This window comes from Aspergillus pseudoviridinutans, assembly GCF_018340605.1.
Source record: "Aspergillus pseudoviridinutans IFM 55266 DNA, scaffold_4, whole genome shotgun sequence".
Taxonomy (NCBI): Eukaryota; Fungi; Ascomycota; class Eurotiomycetes; order Eurotiales; family Aspergillaceae; genus Aspergillus; species Aspergillus pseudoviridinutans.
Window position 1 is genome coordinate 2,246,693 of NW_025091284.1, and position 24,842 is coordinate 2,271,534.

The 24,842-nt window shown below is 50.3% G+C and overlaps 13 protein-coding genes across 13 annotated transcripts; 5 read left to right on the top strand and 8 right to left on the bottom strand.

Annotated features, from left to right (window-relative positions):
- Positions 1-67: 67 nt before the first annotated feature.
- On the bottom strand, positions 68-865 carry Asppvi_006201 (2-deoxyribose-5-phosphate aldolase; the record flags this gene model as incomplete). The annotated part of the gene is made up of 1 exon (XM_043302106.1): positions 68-865. The coding sequence occupies one exon, from the start codon at positions 863-865 to the stop codon at positions 68-70; it is 798 nt and encodes a 265-aa protein (XP_043158041.1).
- Positions 866-1,402: 537 nt separating this feature from the next.
- Asppvi_006202 (uncharacterized protein) lies at positions 1,403-1,901 on the bottom strand (the record flags this gene model as incomplete). Its single annotated transcript, XM_043302107.1, has 3 exons — positions 1,403-1,600; positions 1,706-1,787; positions 1,852-1,901. The coding sequence occupies 3 exons, from the start codon at positions 1,899-1,901 to the stop codon at positions 1,403-1,405; spliced, it is 330 nt and encodes a 109-aa protein (XP_043158042.1).
- A 454-nt stretch (positions 1,902-2,355) lies between these two features.
- On the bottom strand, positions 2,356-4,107 carry Asppvi_006203 (putative siroheme synthase; the record flags this gene model as incomplete). Its single annotated transcript, XM_043302108.1, has 2 exons — positions 2,356-3,725; positions 3,783-4,107. The coding sequence occupies 2 exons, from the start codon at positions 4,105-4,107 to the stop codon at positions 2,356-2,358; spliced, it is 1,695 nt and encodes a 564-aa protein (XP_043158043.1).
- A 1,072-nt stretch (positions 4,108-5,179) lies between these two features.
- Asppvi_006204 (proteasome regulatory particle lid subunit RPN5) lies at positions 5,180-6,881 on the top strand (the record flags this gene model as incomplete). The annotated part of the gene is made up of 5 exons (XM_043302109.1): positions 5,180-5,266; positions 5,320-5,376; positions 5,440-5,676; positions 5,736-6,224; positions 6,279-6,881. The coding sequence occupies 5 exons, from the start codon at positions 5,180-5,182 to the stop codon at positions 6,879-6,881; spliced, it is 1,473 nt and encodes a 490-aa protein (XP_043158044.1).
- Positions 6,882-7,169: 288 nt separating this feature from the next.
- Positions 7,170-8,036, bottom strand: Asppvi_006205 (alpha/beta hydrolase; the record flags this gene model as incomplete). Its single annotated transcript, XM_043302110.1, has 1 exon — positions 7,170-8,036. The coding sequence occupies one exon, from the start codon at positions 8,034-8,036 to the stop codon at positions 7,170-7,172; it is 867 nt and encodes a 288-aa protein (XP_043158045.1).
- A 378-nt stretch (positions 8,037-8,414) lies between these two features.
- Positions 8,415-8,906, top strand: Asppvi_006206 (uncharacterized protein; the record flags this gene model as incomplete). Its single annotated transcript, XM_043302111.1, has 2 exons — positions 8,415-8,479; positions 8,606-8,906. 2 exons carry the CDS (start codon positions 8,415-8,417, stop codon positions 8,904-8,906), a joined length of 366 nt encoding a protein of 121 aa, XP_043158046.1.
- A 1,278-nt stretch (positions 8,907-10,184) lies between these two features.
- Asppvi_006207 (40S ribosomal eS27 domain-containing protein) lies at positions 10,185-10,692 on the bottom strand (the record flags this gene model as incomplete). The annotated part of the gene is made up of 3 exons (XM_043302112.1): positions 10,185-10,367; positions 10,442-10,504; positions 10,543-10,692. 3 exons carry the CDS (start codon positions 10,690-10,692, stop codon positions 10,185-10,187), a joined length of 396 nt encoding a protein of 131 aa, XP_043158047.1.
- A 785-nt stretch (positions 10,693-11,477) lies between these two features.
- On the bottom strand, positions 11,478-13,108 carry Asppvi_006208 (aminoalcoholphosphotransferase; the record flags this gene model as incomplete). The annotated part of the gene is made up of 6 exons (XM_043302113.1): positions 11,478-11,591; positions 11,646-12,316; positions 12,371-12,466; positions 12,536-12,582; positions 12,706-12,792; positions 12,969-13,108. The coding sequence occupies 6 exons, from the start codon at positions 13,106-13,108 to the stop codon at positions 11,478-11,480; spliced, it is 1,155 nt and encodes a 384-aa protein (XP_043158048.1).
- Positions 13,109-14,380: 1,272 nt separating this feature from the next.
- On the bottom strand, positions 14,381-15,628 carry Asppvi_006209 (NIPSNAP family protein; the record flags this gene model as incomplete). The annotated part of the gene is made up of 2 exons (XM_043302114.1): positions 14,381-14,865; positions 14,956-15,628. 2 exons carry the CDS (start codon positions 15,626-15,628, stop codon positions 14,381-14,383), a joined length of 1,158 nt encoding a protein of 385 aa, XP_043158049.1.
- Positions 15,629-17,024: 1,396 nt separating this feature from the next.
- Asppvi_006210 (pyridoxamine 5'-phosphate oxidase family protein) lies at positions 17,025-17,828 on the top strand (the record flags this gene model as incomplete). Its single annotated transcript, XM_043302115.1, has 2 exons — positions 17,025-17,141; positions 17,214-17,828. 2 exons carry the CDS (start codon positions 17,025-17,027, stop codon positions 17,826-17,828), a joined length of 732 nt encoding a protein of 243 aa, XP_043158050.1.
- Positions 17,829-18,333: 505 nt separating this feature from the next.
- Asppvi_006211 (lipoyl(octanoyl) transferase LIP2) lies at positions 18,334-19,248 on the top strand (the record flags this gene model as incomplete). Its single annotated transcript, XM_043302116.1, has 1 exon — positions 18,334-19,248. One exon carries the CDS (start codon positions 18,334-18,336, stop codon positions 19,246-19,248), a length of 915 nt encoding a protein of 304 aa, XP_043158051.1.
- Positions 19,249-19,811: 563 nt separating this feature from the next.
- rho3 (Rho family GTPase RHO3) lies at positions 19,812-20,834 on the bottom strand (the record flags this gene model as incomplete). Its single annotated transcript, XM_043302117.1, has 8 exons — positions 19,812-19,930; positions 19,992-20,193; positions 20,265-20,386; positions 20,439-20,453; positions 20,510-20,526; positions 20,583-20,600; positions 20,665-20,715; positions 20,785-20,834. 8 exons carry the CDS (start codon positions 20,832-20,834, stop codon positions 19,812-19,814), a joined length of 594 nt encoding a protein of 197 aa, XP_043158052.1.
- A 1,419-nt stretch (positions 20,835-22,253) lies between these two features.
- Asppvi_006213 (putative COP9 signalosome subunit 2 (CsnB)) lies at positions 22,254-23,948 on the top strand (the record flags this gene model as incomplete). Its single annotated transcript, XM_043302118.1, has 4 exons — positions 22,254-22,297; positions 22,358-22,516; positions 22,579-22,639; positions 22,698-23,948. 4 exons carry the CDS (start codon positions 22,254-22,256, stop codon positions 23,946-23,948), a joined length of 1,515 nt encoding a protein of 504 aa, XP_043158053.1.
- Positions 23,949-24,842: the final 894 nt, after the last annotated feature.

Genomic DNA, 24,842 nt, shown 5'->3' on the forward strand with positions numbered 1-24,842 from the left:
ACGACAAACTCAGTCTCAGGGGCAAGCAATAGTCTACCTTCGTTGAGGCTCGCTACAGACCGCTGTACTAGTAAGCTGCTGGTGTGGCCGGCTGCGTCTCCTTTCCTGCGAGCTGGTTTATAATATGCACCCCTGAACTCGTTCCAATGCGATCTGCGCCCGCTTTCAACATCTTGACACAATCTTCCGCTGAGCGAACTCCTCCACTGGCTTTCACCTTGGTTCCTCTTCCTACCAGCTCAACGACAGCCCGCATCAAAGCGACGTCCTCAACATTGGCCCCTGCTCCCTTGAATCCCGTACTGGTCTTGACAAAGTCGGCCCCGGCCATGCTCGATATAACAGAGCCAGCAATTATCTCATCCTTGGTCAGTTGCGAAGTCTCCAGGATGACTTTCAACTTGACTGGCGACGGCGCGCCTTTCCGCACTTCAAGGACATCGGCGTAGACATCCATGTACTGCCCTTCCTTCAATTTTGGCCAGTTGATCACCATGTCTAGCTCACTCGCTCCCAGTTCTGCGGCGTCCAGCGCCTCTTTCTCCTTCTCCATGGTGTCATGCGTGCCTTCGGGGAATCCCACGACGCAGGCCACAGTGCACTCCGGGCTGCCCTGGAGATTTGTAACGGCTCTGCGGACATGTCGCAGGCGAACGCAGACCGCAGCGAAGTTGTATTGAGCGGCCTCCGCGCAGAGCTTGTCAATATCCTCGTCTGTTGCGTCTAAGGACAGCTGGGTGTGATCGATGTACCGGTTCACGGAGGACGGAAGTGGGGTTTGGTATACGGGGTAGACTTCCGGGAGCTCGTCTTTGAGACTGGAGATCACGGCACCCCATTCGGCATTGTTCGTAGGGAGAGTCATAGTGCTGGAAGCTTTGCTGGATGACCTGGAGGAAAAATCACACAGTCAACGCTATCAGTGGGCCAACGCGGTTTTGCTGTTGCATCCCTCATCAGCTGCGGAGAACCCCGATGGGTCACGTGATGTCAAGGTTACTGCATCACGATGAGCTATGTGGATGCCCTGCTGATGTACTGTAATTCCTTATTCGTCTCAAGAATTAACCGTGGATGCGGATGGAATCTCCGAACACCTCGCTCTTCCAGCAGGTATGTCAGAGATAACAAGTCCGTAGCCGTAGTGTCCCCATGCATAGACCTGTCTCTATCAAAACGATCCGAGCTTCCATGGATGGACAGAAATTACACCATATACCGCCCAGCAGGTTTAAAGTATGTACAATGCACACGAATGGCGAAGAACGTACGACGAATATGTCATTATCTTCACTGTAGTAAAGCCAAATCTCTGTGCCACGTACAAAGACACGCTGGTTCTCTCAAGGCAACCTAGCAAAAGCATCGCTGATGGACTAGTCACAAAACACCCTACCCAACCTCAACGGCAGCTCTTACACTCTGGCCCTCTAATATCGTCCACACGCCCAATCCTGCGAGGGCCAAATCCACCTCCAGGTCCGTCGCCGCCGCCTCCAGAGCTAGGACCACTGCCTCCCCAGCGAGGCCTAGCATTGTGACGGTTTCCTGCCCGTGATACATTGAACTGCGAATTCTGAGCGGCAGTATATGGATCGAGCTATGAAGGTCAAATGTCAGTAACTGGAGTACACTGTGCGGAGTGAACGATCCGCCGAGGCCTCTGAGGAACGACGCGTTGGAGAACATCACGGTCCCAACATACCGAGAAAAGGCTCACGAAATATAAGCCGAGGAAGAAGTAGATATTTTCGAAGAAGCGTAGGATTCGAACGGAGAGAGGAGGACTAGAGTGGAATCACATCAGTCTTCTTGCCTTTTGCTTTCTAGAACTGGCTGTCGTATCCGTACCTTGAGAGCACCTGCCCGTTCGAGAGATATGTCTTGTTGTCTGCTGGCATGTTGCAGTCGTCGTTGTTTGATGATAGATGCTTGTTTTGGGATGGTTGATGCTGACAAGAGCTGACTTGAGGAGCCGTGGAAGGGTATTTGATGCCTAGGGGCGGAACCCCGTGACTCCGTATAGATCCCTGTACGGAGAAGATATATTTCACCCAACTACCTTAAGCCATGCTGCTGAAGAGTTCCACGCCAGTACTTCCCAGTCGCTTTTACTTTGACTGGTATTGCAAGAATTAAAATTTAACAAGTCCGAATTTACCCTTTCGATTTAATGCAAAAGCTAAATGAGGAATCGACGTGAGGAATCGACGTGACCAATTCATAGTGTTGAAACATATCTATATGGGTATCTCTATCTCAAATCGAAGACCTGTTGGAACAAAATTCCCCGCTCATGGTTGTGAACTTTCATAACTCGTGCCCAGAAAACCACCGAATGCAATGCTAACCATATCAAGAGGCCGTCAACACACTACCGTCCCTCATAGACTCATCCAAAACAGTATGCAATCCATCCAGGCCGCGAAATCCCTCCTCGACGGTCCATTTTTGACCGCTGGGTCGGTGTAGAACATGACAGCTGGCTCCGACAATGAGCAACCCGGGAGGGCGAGACCCTTCAGCTTCAAATGCCACGCAGATGTGCTCAAGAGTTGAACGAATAACCCGCTGATCCGTGCATGAAGCCCGTTCCACGATGGCGCATGGAGTATCCTTGGGCCAGGCCGTTCTCGCACGGGAGTCGTCATATGCCACCGGTAGCGTGGTCAGTGATTCCACAAGTGCAGACAGTCTATGCAGCGCCATAAGGAAGACGACCGTCTGAGTCGGTACGTAAGTAGGAGGCTCTGGAGCTGCGCCTTTCCTCCCAGTGCCGGTGCAGACCAGAACCTGGTCCGAAACACCACGATGGGTAGCAGGAATGTCTGCAAACAATGGGGCACTGAGTGCACTAGTTATTCCCGGAAGAACCAAGGGGGTAAACCCTTCGCCTCGGAAGTACTCAAACTCCTCTCCTCCTCGACCATAGAGATACGGGTCTCCCTGCTTCAGCCGGAGTACGTACCGCCCCTGGCGTAGGGCTTCAATTCCCATTTGCATAAACTCTTCCTGTGCTTGATCCGCGTTTCCGGGGAATTTCCGCGCAATATGGACCTCAGTCCGGCGCGGAATCAAGTCCAAGACCGGAGCAGGCACAAGCTTATCTGCCAATATAATGTCTGCATTCTGAATCGCATGATAAGTTGCGCGAGTGAGCAGATCAGGGTGACCTGGACCAGAGCCAGCCAGGACAATCTTTCCCTTCTTAGATAACAACGCAGTCCCATTCATATCGCTGGCATTTTCTTTACCAGCGGAGTAGGCCTGAAGGATGCTTTCAATATCAGAATCGCTGATAGCGGCGAGTTTGCGTAATGGCCAATACTCGCAAATCTGGGAGAGCCAGCGCATGCGCCTTGTTTTGGCGGCCGATTTGTCATGCTCCGTGACTAGATTGTTGAAAGTATGTTTTTGACCTGTCGAATCATCGTCGTCGCCGTCGAAAATGCCATCACAGAGTCCTGCAGCGTAGTCTTCTGTCCAAAGACGCCTTCTTACCGCACCGAGTCTGTCTATGGCAGTCCCGAGATTCGGAGGAAGCGAAGCAGAAATTTCCCTCCTGAGGCGAGAAGCAAGCTTACAGCCACGGCCAGACGTCGTAATTCCGATATGCAGAGGGCCATCTGAGTACGTAGAGAGCAAGCTGAAGGAACAGAGATCCGGTGCGTCAGATACGTTTACCGGAATTCTCAGACGCTGGCAAAGCTTCGAAATATGGGAACCTGTGGAAGTGTCAACGGTCACGAAAGCTGCGGTATGGCAAATTGATCAATGCTTACTCAATGGGTCACTCCCGCCGAGAGTGACAAACACCATGTCCACAACATGGTCGACTTCTTCCCTCCCAAGGGTGGTCAGATCGTCGTCTTGAAATGCTCTGCGTATCCATTGCGCTGAGCCGTCTTCAAAGCGCTCGGTCAATGTATAGTGCACATCGACTGTATCTGGTGCGATGATGATAGGTTTCGCTCCGACGCCTACACTCTTCGCACAACGGGCTCCTGCTAAAGGGTTCGTCCCAATAATTAAGTGCACCTGATTTTCAGTGTTCATAGCCATCAGCAAAGGCGCTTGACAGCCATTGTCGCAAGACGCATCCTTCATCGTGACAGATTGCCACCGCAAGCAATGTCCAGTGCGAAGAGCTTTGGTTCTCTTCTATGAGGTAGAAAACGTGAATATGAAGGATTAGAATGATTGCTTTGACTCTTATATCTAGCCCAACCGCCTTCGATCCTCAGCTTTAAGAGAAAGGGCACGAATCGCTTTTTGAATTTCCGCGGAAATACCGAACCCAGGATGAAGCTTATTCATACGCTGGAGATAACAGTGACCCCCCCCTCCAGATGACTGTCACAGATGACAGGACTGATAAGCGTATCAAGAGTATTATAGAACAGAAATTCAAAGAGAATCTATCAGGTGCGACAAGAAAAACAATTGACTCTTTAAACGTTACTTTCCGCTGGTTTGTACGCCGTGGAGCCCGAAATAGTTAATGCGATATTGCGTGATCGTACCCTTCGCTTATCTAAGCATCCCAGGAATGTTACCAGAACAGATGGGATAGACCATAAGGGGATCATATCAACAATAATAATGACGGGTCCGGTTGGAGGAATTGACAAAAGACTGGTGGAAGGATCTTAATAGCAGCCAAAGCAGAAGCCTTCATGATGCTGGTAGTGACCATAGATCCTCCATCGTAAGTCTTGACTGATTCTTATCGCCATGTCCCCAAGCGTCAGTTGGAGATTACATCGTGCGAGCTTCGATAAAAGTCATCTTCTAAGGAAGGCTGAAAGCTCCAGTAGATGTCCGCGATGTCCTAGGTCTTCAATTGTGAGGACATCTGATCGCGTAACAGCGATGTGCATGAGAAAGGCCGTTTTGTTGACAGGACCGCGAGCACGTAGCGGCACTGGCCTGTAGTCTGATCGGGCGATGCCATGTCACATGACACAGAGCTTCCGCCAGCTTGAGCTTGTCCGGAGAGCAAGGCGCAGGTACACACAGTCAAGCTTCACGTCCATCTATCTAGAATCTATTTCAAACATAATCAGCACTCTTCTTCCAGAATTATCTATTGGAATCTCTGGGATATACGCTACGGGCCTTCTAATTTCTGCGCATCAGTACAACCATTTCAAGAAGTGACGTCTCAGCGCTTGTCACCATGTCCGACGGAGGCCTCTTGAAGCCGGAGAAAGATTTCTCGAAGGATGCTGACAAGCTGATCCCAGAGGCAGAGCAGCTAGCAAAGGTCTGAATCATTTCTTTTCTTGTATTAATCTAGTACTGATAGTGTATCCTCAGTCCGATGTTGAAGCTGCCATCGATAAGCTCCTGGTTCTGGAGAAGCAAGCACGACAGGTATGCCATCATACTGGATTCCTACTTTCCCGATGACTCAGACTAACCTGACACACGATTCAGGCTTCTGATCTCGCTACTACTTCACGGGTTCTTGTCACTATTGTCACAATCTGCAAAGACTCGGGCAACTGGAATCTCCTCAATGACCAAGTGCTCTTGCTCTCCAAGAAACATGGACAACTCAAACAGGCGACAACGAGGATGGTTCAGACGGTGATGAAGTTTTTGGATGAGACACCTAGCATGGATGTGAAGTTGTCTGTGATCGAGACGCTGCGAACCGTGACCGAAGGCAAGGTAAGTGCACCATAACAGGCCCGTCGCTCCAGGACGCTTGTTGCTGATACTTTTTGCAGATTTTCGTCGAAGTAGAGAGGGCTCGTGTAACACGCATTTTGTCGAACATCAAGAAATCACAGGGTGACGTCAATGCTGCCGCCGACATCCTTTGCGAGCTGCAGGTGGAAACCTTCGGTTCCATGACGAGACGTGAGAAGACAGAGTTTATCTTGGAGCAGGTTGCTCTTTGTATAGAACGTGGTGATTGGTCACAAGCTGCGATCTTGAGTCGCAAGATCAACAAGAAATACTTCGCCCGCAAGCCAAAGAAGTCAGCAGAGGAAATTGAAAAGCTCAAGAAGGCCGCTGAGGAAAGAGAAAAGACACGGGCTCCCGATGAACCTCCCATGGAAGTCGATGAAGACGTGACAGACCTGAAGCTCCGTTATTACGAGCAACAGGTCATTCTTGCAAACCATGACTACAAGTATCTGGATGTTTGCAAACACTACCGCGAGGTCCTGGACACGGAATCAGTGCAGAATAACCCGGAGGAACTGCGAGCAGTAAGCTGATACTTAACCTGCCTTACATGCGGAAACTAACAATAGCCACCAAAGGTGCTTGCCCGAATCGTCTACTACATTGTCCTATCTCCATACGACAACGAACAGTCCGATCTGCTGCATCGCATTCAGCAAGATTCCAGACTCTCATTAGTTCCTGTTGAGGCTCGCCTGGTCAAGCTCTTCACCGTCCCAGAGCTGATGCGTTGGCCCATGGTTGCCGAGCAGTTTGGTCCACATCTCTGCAACACGGACGTGTTCAACGCGCAACCCAGCCAGTCCGCGGAGGATCAGGCACACAAGAGGTGGCAAGATCTCCGCAAGCGCGTCATCGAACACAATGTCCGCGTGGTAGCCAAGTACTACACTCGCATTCAGATGGGTCGCCTGACTGAACTCCTCGATCTGACTGAGGAAGAGACAGAAAAGTACATCAGCGAGCTGGTGACATCAAAAACCATCTATGCCAAGATTGACCGTCCAGCACGACTTGTCAATTTCGCCAAGCCTCGAGATGCCGATGATGTGCTTAACGAATGGAGCAGCGACATGAAGAGCCTCCTTGGGTTATTGGAGCGCATCGATCATTTGATTACCAAGGAAGAGATGATGGCCAGAATTCTTCCATCCCGCGGGGAGAAGGGCAAGGCTCGCTGAGAGGCATCCGGTTGGTGGCGCACATGTGGATAGCGGTCACGATCGGACTGGGTACTAGATATTTTGCAACAGTGTGTAAAATATACTGACAGTGAACGACTCCGGATTAATGCGTAACGCAGAATTCCAAATCTTTGAAGCATAAAGCTTACCTACTGCATCCGGTACTGATCGTCAATTGTGATATTGTATTCTAAGGCACGATCCCATCTATGTCTGGACATCATCTAAATCCTCGGGTCAGATATATACAAAGCGGGTAGTAAGGTCAAAAATGGCGACTCGAGTCTAAAATGGCAAATCCATATCCCTAACGTCATCTTCCTTTGCATCCATCTTCGCTTGGTTTCCTTCCAGTTGCTCTTTGATGAACCGCACCGCAGCATCCAAATACGGCCTCTGACTAGGCAAAAAGTGCCCACCAGGATGCCACACAACCTTCCCCTCCTTTTCCGGATCACCAGCACAGGCTTCGACCAGCGCACGACTGCGTGTATCGTCAACAACGGCATCTAATGACCCCAGGACATGCAGAATGGGCGTCTGAATAGGCGGATTCTCATAGAACGGCCGATACCGCGGCCCCGGCGACCGGAACCCACTATAACACAACGCAAACTTCAGAGGCGGATGGCCCGATTCCTCAAACGACGCGGGAAATGCGACACCCGCAACAGGCTCCTTGACCTCGGACCCCTCCGAGGCAACCTTGGGATCCGCGAAATGCTCGAATGCCTGTTTTCGGCCGGGCTCGAGCAGCGACGCAACCATAGCGGCCATCGCGGCGCCCTGCGAGAACCCGATCACGCCGTCGAACGGCCCTTCCTCGCGGAGGACCTTGGCGATGGCATCCAGGCCGCCTTCAAGGCCGAGGTAGAGGGGTGGATCGGTGGTGTTTGAGCGGCGGTACCACCCGTATGCTTCGATTTGCTCCTGCTGCTGTTCTGCGGTGGAACCCTCTGCGGGCGGCTCGTAACCTGGTATGTCGGCGGGATTGAGGCGGGTGGGACCTGTTGGGTAGATGGCGGAGACTTCGTGCAGGGGGAATGCCTTTGTGATATGCTTGATGAGGGCACGGCTTTTGGCGTGGAATAGGGTGCCGGACTGGGTGTAGCCGTGAAGCATGAGGAGTTTGAGCGGTTGACGGGGCGCCATGATGAGAGGCTGTGGCAAGGTTGACGAGGGTCACAATGAGCGACAGATCATGCAGATTTTCTATAAAATGTCCATCTATGCGAAAGTGAAGCTGAATGGTTGATATCTTATGGCCCAATCTAGAAAAAGGTACCTCTCGTAGCGCAGTGGGAAAACACCCGCGCGATAAGATAAGGCGCGGCAACTTTTCCATTCCTTGATTTTTGTGTAGCTCCACCACTTCAACTGACCGTGTGATGTATCGGATTCGATCATCGTCATCCAACAACACCTAATCCCATCGACTGATCGCTCACTAGTTACTAATAGTTCCCCACAAACGTCTTCCCACCCATCACAAACACAGCACTGTCCATCTAGGTTGCTACACAATCGAAAATGAGCGCTGAACAGCTCGAATTCAACGTCGACCGTATCGATGCCAAAATGGCCGAGCTCCTCGAGTACGTATCTGCCTGCAAGCTCACCACAAGCTAGCACTTGCACGCCAGTCGTCGATCATCTCAGCCTCACGCCCAGCCTGAATAAGATGGTTCCTTCACTAATATGCCAACTGCGGCAACCAACAGATCCTTCGAGGCCCACCCGCAAATGCAGCCCCCGAACACCCACCCAACCCTCTTCTTCCTCTTCGATTTCGTCCGCAACACCCACCGCGAATTGCAACAAATTGACATGGACAAGTTCCTCGCCGGCGATGCCAACGCCCGCAGCAAGGCCCAGGACGTCCTCGGCCGGAACAACTTTACCAACACCCTCGTCAACGATACCACGGGTAAACTGGCGCTGATGACCGGCGGCGACCCGACCAACCCCGTGGACTTTGGGGACGACATTCGGGCGAAAGCGAAGGCGCTAGTTGAGCTTTAGCTTTGAATTTGTCCCTTCGTTTGAGTGTTCCGCCATTCCTCCGGCTATCGCTAGGAGTTCGGTAGGTCACTCAATGATGGATGGGCCACGAACGGATAAGGAGCTGGTTCTTCTGCCCTAGTTCGCATCTCCATTGTTCCCATCAAGGTCTAGGATGAGGAATGGATCGAGACATCCCGCATGAAGCTTATACCAGGCTGATTACTGAATAGCCGAACTCTCGTTGACATTATAGTTAGTGTATGAGCAAGACGAACACGAATGAAACTTTTGTATTGTTGCATATGTCGCTCTGCTGTCAATGGGTGAAGCGTGCCCAGTATGCTGCAGCCAGTCAATAGTGTCAAACACTAGTAGTGTGCGATGGTAAATCGCGGACTAGGTGGGGCTATAGTAAGGGAAGAGGGGGGGTGCAACCGGGGCGATAATCGATAAGAAAGACGTGAGAAGGGACGGGGCCGATGACGAGGACGATATGCCCGTAGCGAGATAAGATCTACGAAGTGTGTAGCAAGTAGCAGACGAATGTGGAAACAAGTGCATTTACATGTACAATTACATGGGCGACACCAGAGGACTGAAACTAGGGCTTGAGATTCACTACAGCAGTCGAGACTAACTACAGCTTAGCTACAGAATGAACCGTAACCAACTGCAAGCTCTCCTGCCATGAACACTCGCTCCCGCATCATCCAGCAGCAACATCGCCCGTCATAGCGCTGCACCGGCCACCAGAGTCCATCCGTTGCCGTCAACGACGAACGCTCCGTTTCATCCGGCATCTGGGTATCGTCGTGGCCAGCCAGGCTCGTGCAGATGTCGATCGTTATCGTAAGAGGAGCCCGTCATAGTCCGTGTCGTTTTTCAGGGTAACCGAGATACAATCCGTTAATGAGAAGAATCGTCGTACAATATCAACAAGTGCGTGAGAACAAGTAAAGAACAGAGTTAAGAAGCAACGAGTAGAAGATGTGCAGAAACGGATTGATATAGTGTTGGACCGTGTTCATATGCCAGATATCCGGAACTCCCCTCCATGAGAATAAAAGCTTAACAGATCGTCAATGCTTTTGGGTGTGGCAATTAACTGCCCGGTAATGCTTTTTTTTTTCGGATCGAACTTTGTAATTTTTTTGAGATTTCCCGCAAAGGGGGTGAGGACTCCATCTTCTATCTGCAATCTGCTCTCTCAAAAAAAAAAGATTAATCCATCGTCGAAGAAGAACGCCACATTCCCTAAATCATCGCTCCGGCTTCGGTTGCGTCGTAATGTGACATTTACTTCCTCCGGAAGGAGCAGCCCTCAGTGAGTCTGGCCTTGCCACCGGTGGGCTGGCAAAGGACGGTCGAGCAGCCGGCGCAGACGACGACGGTCTGGGCGTGGGAGAAGACGGTGGTGATGGTGAAGCAGCCGGGGCACTTGACGTCCATGAAGAAGGAACGGGGAGCAGGCACAAGGGTCTATTTGTCGAAGCGATTCCCAACATCAGTCATCGGATCCGGGACCTTGGTGGACATCTAATTCGGTATCATACCTTAAGCTTGTGCTTGCGAGCCTCAGCCTGAGGAGTAGGGTTGAGGAGGTCGACCGCGAGAACCTATTGTGAAAGAGAAAAATTGTGTTAGTTGATGATACTTTGATGTCTTTTTGTGATGGAAAAAGCTGTCCGGCGACGGCGAGCACACGACGGGCAGCAAGCTCCTTAGCCTGTGCAGACAAAAGCAGAATGGCTAGGGGATATCCCAAGGTGTTGCATGAGGCTAAAATGCAAGAAGAACCTACCATCTTGACGAGACAAAAAGTCGATCAGCGAAATGGATTGAAATGCTGCGCTGATGGAGATGGCCTGCTTGAGGGGTGTTGAAGCGAAAGAGGTGGTCTCGTGGAGATGGCGAAGTTTGAAGGGAATTCTCTGAGGGCGTCGCCCAGCCGGGCCCGTTTGGGGAGAATAGGGCTCAAGCCCTCGCTTACCTTCCTCTTACTGGTAATTTTGACACGGCCCGTGTGCTCGTCCCATCCCCGCCTAACAGGTAGCCAATCATACATTCTACTATGTCTATTGAGGTATAGCTTGAGCCCCATACCCACTATTCCTGATCAGGTAGTCCTCTTGCCATCAAGGTCCATACTCCGTCTTCTGGATCTGTCCAGCTACTTCTTTACGATGATGCCTCGGGAGGTCGATTCGTACATGGCTCCCTTCAGGAGTTTGGTAGAGATTGGTTCAATCCGTAAATAACATATCAGATTCATTAGAAAAAGCTGCTGAACGAACCGCTAATCCAATTCTCGCATAATGTCAAACATGTCATAGGCTGGTTTCCAGACCAGCTATAATATAGGCGACTGTATGTACCTGAGGTATAGCTCAATAACCCAAATCAATCCAGATGAAGCAAAACAGTAACCCGACTGAACGGCTCTAGCTTACAATACAATACATTGCGCTCGGGTATTGCTTTCCCTCCTAAAGCTCTTCGCCAACATCTCTCCATCACGCATCTGCTGTTGTCTGTGATCTCGGCATAGTTGATATGCAGCTGAATGGTTGCAGTAGGCAGCCTTTGCTCTCACAGCACTTTCTTGGGTTGCCCGTTAGCAATCGGCCGCTCTTCGACATGTGGATACTTGATGGACAGGCACCAAATGTCAATGTAATCACATATTGTAATGATAACATCGTGCTGGGGATCGTCAGCCTCAATTATGATTCCTTATTGTCGGACCGTAGGACATACCACAAAACTTCCGTACACACCGATGGCCAGACCCAGACATCCGAAGAGATAGGCGACCTGACCGGATTCGTTCCCAAGAACACCCTGCCAAAGACCAAGCAAGGGCGCAGCACGGTCCAGCACGCCCAATGCGAGAGGGGCAATGCCGATAAAGATATAGAAGTAAGGAAAGTCCGCCTTGATCAGGTGTGCAACGATCATGTTGCCCACAGCGTAGGCGTTGACCAAGCCCACTAACAGCATGAATGGAATCGTGTAGTGTTCCAGAATGGTAGGTTGCAAGTACAGGTAGACGGGCGCAAGCGTCCACATTGTAACCAGAGGGATCAAGCCATAAAGGGGTCTAACCGTGTCCTTTCCACGCTCAGCTTGAACCTTCATGACATGTGCAATGCTGGACCCAGTGGCAAAGAAGAGGATGATGGCGCCGTATATCAGGTACCACTGCGTAAAGGGCATCTCATATAAATAAGCGGGAATCACATCCAATCTGGGAACACCGATTGTCTCAAGCATGGCGCGGTGCCAGAAGCTGCCGCCGCCCTGGTATGCAGTGAAAGCGAACACGGTGCACAGAGTCAAGACACCTTCGACGGGGCCAGAGATGATTCCCAGAGTCAAAATTTGAGTATAGTATTCATCCCATGTCTGAACATAGAAGGTCATAGTGGCTAACCTAAATTAGTACTCCGATAAAGCAATTCTAGGAGGCAATCTCGGCGTACCTCCGAAGAGACTCAGTATAGTAGCCCAGCTCTGACCAAGGTTCGTCACACCAGCAAAGATGATCACTCCAAGAGCCGTATTGCATGCATCGACACCTGCAGGGAAAGAAATGAACATCGCGCTTTCTCTTCCTCTTTGAAGACCCCGGGCGACATTCTACTTACTGTGATCAAACAGCTCCCCAAGGGGGCTGCTTTGTCTTGTTCTCCGCCTGTATGGACAAGACTCAGTCAATCTAGTCTACTAGCAGATGGGAAGGAGGACGCGTGTCCATACGCTTGCATGCCGTCTACTGCATCGAACGTCTGATACAGGAACAACCCAATGGCGCAACTGGCATAGACCCATGGAGGGCAATCGTGATCTAACGTTGGGTTGTACCATAAGATGGTGATGAAGTTGATTACCACAAATAAGAACCCTGTCAGGGTAATCTACCAATCCTCAGTTTCTCGATCGTTGGTCTGCTAAAGCTCGACCAGCCAGGAGGACTAGACACTTACGGCATTAGGCCTGAATAGAAAAGACGTAGAACACTACTGTTAGCTAGGCCAGGCAAACAAAGGTTCAAACATCACTGGGGGCGTAGCTACTCACGCCATGCCCATGGGGAAACAGTTGATCACGCATCGGTTATAGAACGGTTTGAGGACATATCGACTGATCAGCGAGTGATCCACACCAGCATATCGATAAGTCTTGAGATTTGGCAATTGATGCTGCCGAATGTAGGTCATCTTGTCGACCCCGCTCCAGCCTCGCGATGGTCTATGGAAGTATGCTGGGAGAGACGCTGCTTCGCTTTGGTTTACGACAGGAGAGTAGCCAAGCCGGCGGTGAATCCTAAACTTCAAGCACAAAGAAGGTCGAGAGAAACAGAGGAGGCCAAAATTAAAGATCGAAAGTCCAGTTTATATTATAAAAGTAATGCATCGGAGGAACTCCCAGCAAAGTAATGGCGACGAGAAAGGGATATTGAAAAAGGACAGATGGAGGGCTGATCTGGATTGTTGACGTCCCCTTTTAGTACCAAATTTCTGTCATGTCTACTTTTTTTCTGCCGGCGGAAAAACAGCCTTGAGGGCGGGATGCGGGGCCAAAGAAACCTACCGCATGTATTCGAACTTACGGTACATTACAGTTAGGCTCCTTAGCTTAAGGTTGCTGAGAAGCCTTGAATGCAGGAGTCAGTAAATCTACGGATAAACATAAAGATGGATTGTGTTTTCATGAATGACCTGGTTCAGGATCAATAACGGGAGATGTCTCAGTGTTAACCTATGGAGCAGAAATGCAGTGGTTTTTTTGGTTTGATACACCACGTGATTTGTGTATTTGAACCTTAACTGCCACCATATTTTGCACGTGCGGCACTCGGTCCTACCAGTGATACCACTATCCAGACATCAGGCAGAAGTTAAAGACAGGAGCAGCGAGATACGAGTGAAACTGTGCCTGGCTCAGCTTGTCGAAGTCGAGAAAAAGCGGGGTAAAACTGGGGTGAACTAATCATGATCAGCTGCAGCAGTACGGAGTAAGTACTGTTGGGCTGAGTTGGCTACTAAGACCCAAATCCTTGTGTTGGTCCGAGGAAACACATGCGGGTTACAGGCAAAGCAAAAAAGAGAGAGAAAAGCTCTCTGGGTAGACTGCTAAATACAACATCGATGAAAATGTTATGAACATGATAGATACATAGCTAAAGCGCCATGGTGGGGTTTATAAGCTAAGTAGGTATAGTAGCAGAATACTGTGGACAGTTTACAGAGCCACAGCGTGCCAGTGAAATCAGAGAACTCGTCTCCATAAAGCAGCGGCCCTAGCGACTACCAATGCGTCTAAGTCGCACTTGCTCGCCGGTGCTCTTCAATCTCAATCATGGCACTCCAGAACCTTGTGCACGAACCCAAGCCATGACGGCTCCGGTCGCTTGGCTACCACGATCTCACAAGTGGACAACCTGGTCTCGTGATTGCAACCTCTACAAATCTCCAAATGTGCGGACCTATTTAGCCAACAGGACTCCATGGCATGGGGATCAGAATCCGGCTCTGCATGCTTTGAATGAGTGGCACCGTCCTGTGAACTGTCTCTGCCCAGCCTTCAATGCCCCAAGACTGCTCGCGACGGATCTTGCGCTCCTCCAAATTCGCAAACTGCCAAAGGTGGTGAACTGTGTTCAGATCACCTATCTGGACAAACCATGCACCGACGCCCTCCATCACTTCGCGGCGCGCCCTCAAGCCGCGTCGCCAGTGTGTCTCCCACTCAAGCAAGTTTCCAKGATGAAGGGTGTAGGACCGGAGCTCAAAGAGGCCGCCGAGGCGGCGCGGAGGGGTTGTTGGCCAAAAGGAGAATTCCTGCATCAGGGACGTTTTCTTGCTCTTGATCAGACTTTTCAACTTGCGGTCAAATGCTGGGAACTCGGGGTGTTGAGAAATGTTATGCAGAGAGGCATGGTAGCCCTCGTAACGCTGGTACTCCCAAATGTGCACTACCGGAAGGCTATGTCAGCAATGGAAAGACTCAATAGACACGGCTTCAGGAGGCGACCGGAGAATTTTGGGTTCATAGATGGAAATACCGAATGTGTCATTATCTCCCACTTGCGTGCGCCAGCTTCCAACCAGATTAACCCTGTTTTCTTCGGTGTTGGCCATGCGGGGGTACCACTCGCCCACGAGATCGACGTATTCATCTACTTTGTCGGGTTTGACCTCATGGAAGACAATCGAATGGACGTATTTGCCGCGAGCGAGGACTTGCGAAAACGAACGTTCGATGTCCTTGTCGAAATGCTGGCCTTCCTTCGTTCCGTAAATGAGCGAAGATAAGGGGCCACGCTTGGGAGACTGGTTGGCTTCTGACAACTGCTCGTCTCCTACAGAACGGTGGGTGGAAAGTAAGCCCAATGCCTTGCTATCAAGAACGCTGGCGGCATCAACAACAGGGCTAAGTTCACTGCTCGCATTGCTCGGTCGGGGAGCAGTGGGAGCGGTAGCGTACTCACGGAAGCGATCACGAATAGCAGGGGAAGCTGGGGTAGAACCAGGAGCATCGACAGACTGACTCTCTTGCTGTTCCCTCTTCTTGCGAGCTGCCTCCAAATTCTCCCGGAACTCCTTCTGACGCGCGTTGAATTCAGCGGCCGAGTCGGCGGTAATGTCGCGGATGGAAGGAGCCCGATAGACGGCGGTAGACGAGCTAAAGGGCCGTACGAGCGACGACACCGGGCGGACAAAACGCGGGGCGAGCATGTTGCCTGAATGTACAACAAGATGAAAGGGAAGACAACAAAGAGAGAACTAAAGGATTGGCAACTGAGGCACAGTGCAGGAATAGAGCAAAGTGATATGGTCTGACAGTGGATTAAACGACTCGGTTGAAGGGACAGTCGAAGGGGGGTGAAAGGAAGGTTTCACAAGGAGCAAAGACAGCAGAAAGACAGACAGCGGTTGTTCAAAGAGGGGAAGCACAGAGAACAAGCAGGGATATTTAGTATTGATGAAACTGGCACGCGATCTACTGACAAAACAGCTTTAAATGTGGAAAGAGAGCTGCAGAGACGCTGTACTTGGTGTGTGCGTGCGGGTTGTTGTACAGAGGCAGTTGCTTTTTGTGGCGTGGGAGTCAAAGTAGCAAGCACAGGGATTAGCCAGCAGGTGGATGAAGAAGCGGAGAAGCGCTAATCACCCAATCAGACTGGTAGGAATTCACCACAGACTAAGGTAAGGAAACTGGTAATTTCAGATGGCTAATACAGAGTACTAGAAGTGGTTAATCACTGATACACCATTGGTGGTGGAAGGGTATGAATGAGAGGTGGACGAGGACTGAAGCTGAGTGGGAAAGAAGCTGGGGAAAGCAGCTTACTCTGAGACTGGAGTTCCTTAGGTTACCGTAGGGCCTAGGGTAGCTAAGCACGGGAAGTGCGGGGAAACAAAAGCCCAGACAATGTACTGCGACTGCGGAGTAAGGATGCTAGCAGCCTTGGGTAAAAAGCAAAAAGCTACAAGGAACGGAATATGTAGATAGATGTAAAGTAATACTCTGTAGAGGAGGTCCTGCTTCTCAGTCCTGCTTGGGCTAGCTAGCTGGAAACCCACCATACCTGAGTAGTAACTTGATGACGACAGAGGTGTATTTATGAATGTCCTCGTCAAGAATGTTTATCATTGATCGTGATAAATGTTTATCCTGAAGAGCTCCATCCCCACTTCTCTTACTGGTATAGATTTGCATGTCAGTTTCCCTCTGTCTCAGATGCTTGAGTCAAAAGCTTCAGCTCCTATTTTGGCCCCGACCCGACCGTCCGAGGTTTGGTGACGTCGATGGGAAGCCCCGACTGGGGCCTCCCATACTCTTACGGTCTTACTAAGGTGCCTAGCTCTGGTACTACCTCTTACAGTAAGGTGTTAAGGCAGCCCCATCCGTCGGCGATCCGGGCTCGGCCGCAACCAGTAAAAAACACCGCCACAGCAGCTTCTCCCTGCTCATCGCATTGCCCTCCACCGCGATATCCCACTTTGCTGAGCACCGTCCAAGGTAGTACAGGGTGATCGCTACTGATGTGGTATTCCTCTGTCCAGTCAAGGTAATATCGAGTGCATCACCAATTGTTTGAACTCTTCACAATTTCTTCATCACAACACAATGACGGATTCTTTGAATCCACCGCTTTCGTACGAGGCTTCGGCCACGACCACTCATCCTCTTGTCGCGACTACTCTCCCTCCCGAGGTAATTGCGTGTCTCAAAAACTCCAGATTCGTACGTTGCTACTCTCCTTCGCTTGATTATATGCGTTCTCTTCGTCAATATTGACTGACTGATTCTGGACAGCTCCACCTTGCAACTTGCGATGGCCTTACTCCTCACATCTCTCTCATGTCCTACACCTATCTGCCATCAACCCCCTTTGATCCATATCCGACGATCATTATGACAACGAATCCTTCGTCACGCAAGACGAACCATCTCATGACCAATCCACGAGTCTCTCTTTTAGTTCATGACTGGGTGTCTCACCGTCCTCCCACCCGCGCCCCAAATCCCAGTGGGCAGCGCGATGGCTCCCCGCCTCCTGTTGCAACCCGGTCGTCCTTGGCTAGTCTGCTCCTCAATCTGAACACCAGCGCACTATCCAGCATTTCGACAACCATCACTGGTACCGCCCGATTTTTGGAACCTGGTTCGGAGGAAGAAGCCTGGTGCAAAGAGAGGCATCTGGAGAACAACACTTTCGAGGAAGAGCTGGGTATGTTCGGTCAACAGCAGCATGCTGCTGGTCAACGGAGACCCAGTCTATCAATTGACAATGACGTACGGGTTGTTACGGTCCGGGTAAGAGAAGGTCGCATTGCAGACTGGAAGGGTGGCGTACGGGATTGGAGACTGGTCTCTGAAAGCGAGCAACAAGCCGACGAACCACTTGTCAACGGGACCGCGACTCCATAGACTCGGCCATTCGGCTCAGCACCTTAACGAGGGGTCGCTACTTTCTTGAGCAGCCGGCTGATCTTTTCACAAAATTGACTATGCGGCGCACTGGGTTTTGATGAGTACACGGGCCTTGCATACATACTCTTTTCGATCTATGTCCGTTGAAAGTCTGTCTTCAGCAATTAGGCTTCCCAAGCCGTAAGCATGTATTTTAGTTATGAAAGAAGGAGAACCAGCATATATCTTTGGTCGCAAGCACAATAGATAATCTTGTACCAGAAGGCTGTTTGGTCATCACATGATCTCACGTCACAAGGGGATCTATCTTATCAAGACCCTAGACACCACGGGCGGGATTCGGTACTTAGTCTCCATATCACTCTGTCCGATCCCATTAGTCTCGCAACTGGCCCAATCTCCGCTCCTACCATTGCCCATGATGCATTCATCCAGACTCAATTGCATCTAAGCTCCGCCTCAACTCAATTGCAAGATCAAACCCCCCACAATACCTCCAACGATGAAGCTTGCACACGTTCATTTCCCCAACATCACCTCCTTCGCCCGGGTCGACCATCTCCAGCAAATCCTCACCACCCGTCTTCTCGCATACAAGCGACTGAGCACTCCAGTAGCCGCAGGCACAGGAGCGATACAGCCTAACTCACCAAATACCCCACCCCCAGATCCAACCATCATAACCTTCACCCCGAACCCAGTCTACACAACCGGCCGCCGAGACCTCCCACCGTCTAACACCGCCCCTTCGTCGCCATCCGCGCCTCTCTCCCTCCCAGCGTCCCTCGAACCCATCCGCTCCATTCTCACCTCACCACCCAATGGCTCGCCCACAGCAGAGTACCATCCTACCCTACGCGGGGGACAGACGACCTACCACGGGCCCGGGCAGATGGTCGCATACACGATTCTAGATCTGCGACGGCTGGGCCTGACCCCGCGGTGCCATATCCGCTTGCTCGAGAATAGTGTCATTGATGTTCTGCGCAGGTATGGCATCCAGGGCTTTGTGACCGAGGACCCCGGCGTGTGGGTGCGGCCGCGGCCGGCTACGAACACGGCTGCGGCTATGGCCGTGTCTGCAGGTGGGGACGGGGATGCAGACGGTGTTCTGCCTAAGAAAATCACCGCTGTGGGGGTTCATCTCCGTCGGAATATCAGTAGCTACGGGATTGGGTTTAATGTGACGGAGGAGCCGATGTGGTATTTTCAGCAGATCGTGCCGTGCGGGCTTGAGGGGCGGGAGGCCACGAGTCTGGAGGGCGAGGGTGTGCCGGGTGTGTCCACCGGAGAGGTTGCGGACAAGTTTGTGGATGCTTTTGTACAGAGGGTGAATGCAGATTTTGCATGTGGGGAGCGTGCAACGGGGGAGAAGATCGAGGGTGTGTATAGTGTTCGGGAAGAGGATCTCCTCTGACAATAGACAAGATGGAACCAAAGCTTCACAGCGACACCGGTGTACATTATCAATCTGCATAGTAGTGTTGCACCCGATAGACTTCGACAGTCATCACAGTTGAAGAGATACCTAGGCGTACGCGTGTTCTGCAAGAAAATCAGGAGTAATGAAGTTGCCACCTTCATTAATAACTCCAAGTATATGATACCAATTATAGAAGGAAAGGAGATCCAGTAGACAAGGCAAGACAATCAAGTGCTCCACAATCCGTACTCGGGTATACCTCTTGATAACCACGTACCCAAAAAAAACATTAGGAATAAGAAGGAAATAGGTGTCGGAAAGTATATATAGAGAAAAGAAGTTGTCAAAGGATGTCACGCTGAAGCGCTGAAGTGGCCCCAGAGAGGCCAAAGGGGTAGAAAAAGATGTAGGGTATCTGTGATCACCAGCCATGATATGCGACCGACTCGCGTGAGTCAAAATGAGCCGATTGTTAGAGGGAGAAGTTGGCATGCAAATGGGATTGTGAATCGGACCGATCCATCTAAAGGTGTTCCTCAGCGCATGGAACGAGTCATTCAGAGGATGATGCACTGTCCCTTGGACCCGCTGGATCCTGCAGGCTTCACATCAAGAGCGACCTTGGCAGCTTCGTAAAAGGTCTCCCTGATACCGCGATTCTGAACAGCAGAGCATTCTACCGTATCAATCATATATCAATAGCTGATCGCCGACTCGTCGCTTAAGGAGTCTCTCACCAAGATATTTTACAGCGCCGATTTCCTTTGCTTTCGCTAATCCTTGTTCGAATGTGATAGCGTTCGGGTTGTCGTTCAACTCGTCGTCTTTGCGCAGATCGCATTTGAGTGCCGTGAGGACCAACTTCACGCCGGGGCAATTCTCGCGAATCTCGTCAATCCATTTCGTTGCCACGTTTTCGAACGAATCGGGACTATCGACCTGCACAAGAGAAGGATATGGTCAGGCTCTGTCACCAAACTTCTTTCCTTCAGATGCAGCAGGAGCCTCACGCTGAAACATAGCATTATAACATGTGTATCCTCGTAGGACAGTGCCCGTAATCGGTCGAATTCTTCTTGACCGGCTGTATCCCACAGCGACAACTCCATGTGTACGTTGTCAACGAAAATGTCTGGAACAAATGAGTACCTTTCGACCGGAGTTGTGCGAAATAGGAAGAATACCATGGACGTAGTTTTCTACCAAAAGGCAACTGTTAGCATCTACCGACTTTGCAACTGAAGCATGCGCTCACCAAAAACAGTCGGCTCACTATCAGAGTCGCATAGGTTAGCACAGGATTGATAACCGGGAAAAGAGAAGCTCACTAGACTGTCGGGAAAAATCTATCAGCATGGTTAGCAAATGCTCGATACATCGGTATGTAAAGACATTGATCGAGCTGCTGACCCTCTTGTAAACACATTCAAAGCTGACGTCTTGCCGCAAGCACCATCTCCTCTGTGGTCGAAATCAGTTAGTCAGGCAGCGGCCCCCTGTGATTAAACTTGAGCCGTATGAAAAACTAACAAGAGCACCATCTTGCGCTGGACAACTTTCTGGCGCCCGCACAGCTCCATTTTGTAACGCAGATTCGAGGATCCCTTGGCGATGTGGAGGGAGGAGTTGGATAAGGGGGGTTTCAATTGGGGTAAAGTCACGTAACGGCAGGTCGGATGTATATACCAAACGAGTAGGACAGCCAGAGGGTGAGAATACAAATGAAGGAGTGTTGAGAGAGGTAATGTCGCCCCCTAATAATAAATGTAATACGAATAGAATAGTGTTGTTAACTGTTAGTTATCTACCCCATAATTGGTAAGTTTAAGAATCGAAGGCGGCGCAAGTCATGCCTCGTGGACCGTGCAGAGTCTATGACATCGGATCCTCCTGCAGAGCTGGCAATCCGCGAATAGGACAATTGCCATCTGCCAAGAGTCTTAACGTTGATCTTGTTTCCAAGGGTAGATACCTCAACCATAGCCCCTGAACCTATCTCTAGGTAGTTAGGTATCAATGACAGAATTTCAGTTACTGACCGTTCATTTTCAATAGCCGCGTTGACGCTCATGCTGAGTCGCTAGTCAATCCGAGCCAGAAGCAAGAGCCGCGGTTCTTGTATGAACAACTCAGGCATGTCAGCACTCATGATTCAAGGTATTCACATACGCGTAACTGTCCAAGTATTCGCATCATCTAAGACACTTGGATGACAAGGATCTGAAGGCTCACTCCACTGTGTGATCCACTTCTGGATCTCTAGACTCAGTACTCAGTAGAGTCAGTGGCTCAGTGGTCTGGAAGCTGGAGCTTAGGGATAGCTAGCTTCTGGAGCTTGGTATTCCTCAATTTGGATTGACGTGAACTGAGGAATTTATACATAGTGTGAGGTGGGATATGTATGTACGCGTTATAATCGAGGCGTTTGAGATGCTTTGTGCCCCAACAGGATTGTATATCACTTGACCGTAAAGGAGACTCGAGGTTTACATCTTCCATTCAAAGATTCAATTGTAAGCTTGGTATCTCGAACGACAGCCCTTGAGCTGCAGTACTTGAGAGCTGTGTGTTATTGGGAATAATAACCATTATAAGCTACTCTATACTGAGCAAATACGAGAATCATGGGGTTCTCCAGCAAATAAGACCCAAATAAGCGGTGCAGAATGAAGAAAAACCGCTCAACGCGTTGTATATCTATCACCTGGACATTATTTTGACTGGCAGCGGCATTATTGTTCGAAATAATCAACAATAATCTAGTTAGGCGTTCGGGCCAATATCTATCTAGCGCGGGGGCAGCGATTGTGCCCCAGGCTCCGACGCTCCGATAGGCGCGGGAGCTCAAGCCCATTCCCCAGAAGCTATCATCATCCTTTAACGACTGGACGCATTTTCCTACGTTGACCCTTTGAGATACTGAATTCCTAAGTTTATTACTTCACTAATATTTAGACCTTCATTTCGAATCTCTTCGCTCGGCCACCCCTCTTTTAGCAATGTCTGACGATGATGACTTCATGCAAGACTCCGGTGACGAGGAGTATGCCACACACGCCCTCCACACGACCTCTTCCGTGTTGGCTAACTGATGATCATCTAGGTATGACTTTGAATACGAAGACGCAGACGAAGATGAGTCGGGGGACGTCGGAATCGAGAACAAATACTACAATGCCAAACAGATCAAGATTGACAACCCGGAGGAGGCCATAGATGAGTTTCTCGGTGTACCTGCAATGGAGGAAGAGAAAGGCGATTGGTACTACATCTCACTCTATTTGGACCGATCGGCTGAGGCAAAATCACTGACAACTTTGGAAGGGGCTTCAAAGGATTAAAACAAGCGATCAAGTTGGAGTTCAAGCTCGGGAGATATAGCGATGTAGGTCATCAGTCTTCGACAGTCGTCCTGTCTCGACGAAGGCTGATTACACCCCCAGGCAGTCGAACACTATCGAGAGCTCCTTACCTACGTCAAATCCGCTGTCACTCGCAACTACTCTGAAAAGTCGATCAACAACATGCTCGATTACATCGAAAAGGCTTCGGATGACGACAGGGCATATCAGTGCATGGAAGAATTCTACTCCTTAACCCTCAACTCATTTCACAACACAAACAACGAACGCCTGTGGCTTAAAACAAATATCAAACTGGCCCGTCTGTGGTTGGAGCGCAAGGAATATGGGCAACTGAGCAAGAAAGTGAGGGAGCTGCATCGTGCATGCCAACGAGAGGATGGCTCGGATGATCCCAGTAAAGGGACATATTTGCTTGAGTTGTATGCCCTGGAGATTCAGATGTACGCCGAGACAAAAAACAACAAACGGCTCAAGGCGCTGTATCAGCGCGCACTCCGCGTGCGGTCGGCCGTACCGCATCCCAAGATTATGGGTATCATCCGCGAATGCGGAGGCAAGATGCATATGAGCGAAGAGAACTGGGAAGAGGCCCAGAGCGACTTTTTCGAATCATTCCGAAACTACGACGAAGCTGGCTCGATGCAACGAATTCAAGTTCTGAAATACCTTGTCCTCACAACGATGCTGATGAAGTCCGACATCAACCCCTTCGATTCGCAAGAGACGAAGCCTTACAAGAACGATCCGCGCATCTCAGCCATGACAGATTTGGTCGATGCATTCCAACGGGACGATATACATGCATACGAAGCGGTCTTGAGCAAGAACCCGGACGTTCTGGCGGACCCTTTTATCGCGGAAAACATTGACGAAGTGAGCCGTAACATGCGTACAAAAGCCGTACTCAAATTTATCGCTCCGTATACGCGGTTTTCGCTCAGTTTCATCTCCAAGCACATCAAGATATCCGTCCCGGAAGTACAGGATATCCTGAGTTACCTAATCCTTGACAAGAAATTGAATGCCAAGATCGACCAAGAAAACGGAACGGTTGTTGTGGAAAGTGCCAGCGATGTGGATCGATTGCGTGCTCTTCAAGAGTGGAGCGCGTCACTCCAAAGCCTTTGGCGGGCGACATTAGTCGACGGCGAAGGATTCAAGAACGACGACCCGGCACAATTACATGGGATGAGAGGTGGTTCGATGCTTCAATCGGCGTTTGGAGACGAGGCGCCTACCGCGGGTTTACGTGCCAGCAACTTCCGAGTACGGACAGGGTGGAAGGGCAAGGGAGGACAGGGTTCCAAGGCCGGTTTAGGAGCCTTCTAGCCTTGGAACGGAAGGAGATATTGCCTCCGCGAAACAAGACCGGTTATGGCCCCTGTTTGCTGTATCTAGCCTGCAGGAGAACTGGCAGAATGGTGACAGAATCTTCCCGAGCTAAGAGATAACTAAGTAGCACTAAGAGTACGGAGTACTCCGTGGTCTACGCCCTAGGCAGTAGATGATCAACTGGTGGGTAATCAGAAACACGCAAGTGTTAGATGCTAGACAGTCCAAAGAGTCCGTAACTATCTAATGCAATATATATACTGGTGAGTGGTAACCGCCAGTGATTCGCTTCTTGATCACCCGATGCGTTTTGGCCGACTTACAGAGGAGTCCACCACCGATGATCCGCACTTTCCATTCTCGATTCAATAATTCGACTTTGAGAGCATGAGGGAAATTGAGAACCAGTCCACGGGAGGAGAAACACGGGAACGAAGGCTGAAGCATCGAGCAGCTTTTCAAGCACCTATGGACGGAACTCAACTAGACTGCAGACTGCAGCGGTTAATGTCGTAGTCGAAGGTACGATGCAACTGTATGACGGTGGACGACAGACACTTCATTCTGTGGAGATCGGACAATTCATCCTCCGTGGAAGTTTAGTTTACTCCCGTAGAAGGATCCAGGACGCGACACGGGCACTTACCGCTTAAGTCTTAGTCTAGGACTTAGATGAAGCGCTTCCGCGCTGATCTMTTATCTATCCTCGATGCTACTCTCTCTATGAATTATGATTTGACGGAAAATGGGAGTCAAGTATGTCTTTCATAGGTTCCCGGGTACTCCGTAGGTAGTATCAAATGTCTGACACTCACCGGACGGGATTCGAATGTTGTACGAAGTACACGCTACATGGGACTTGCTACGTACACATGTACCACGTAGTGTACT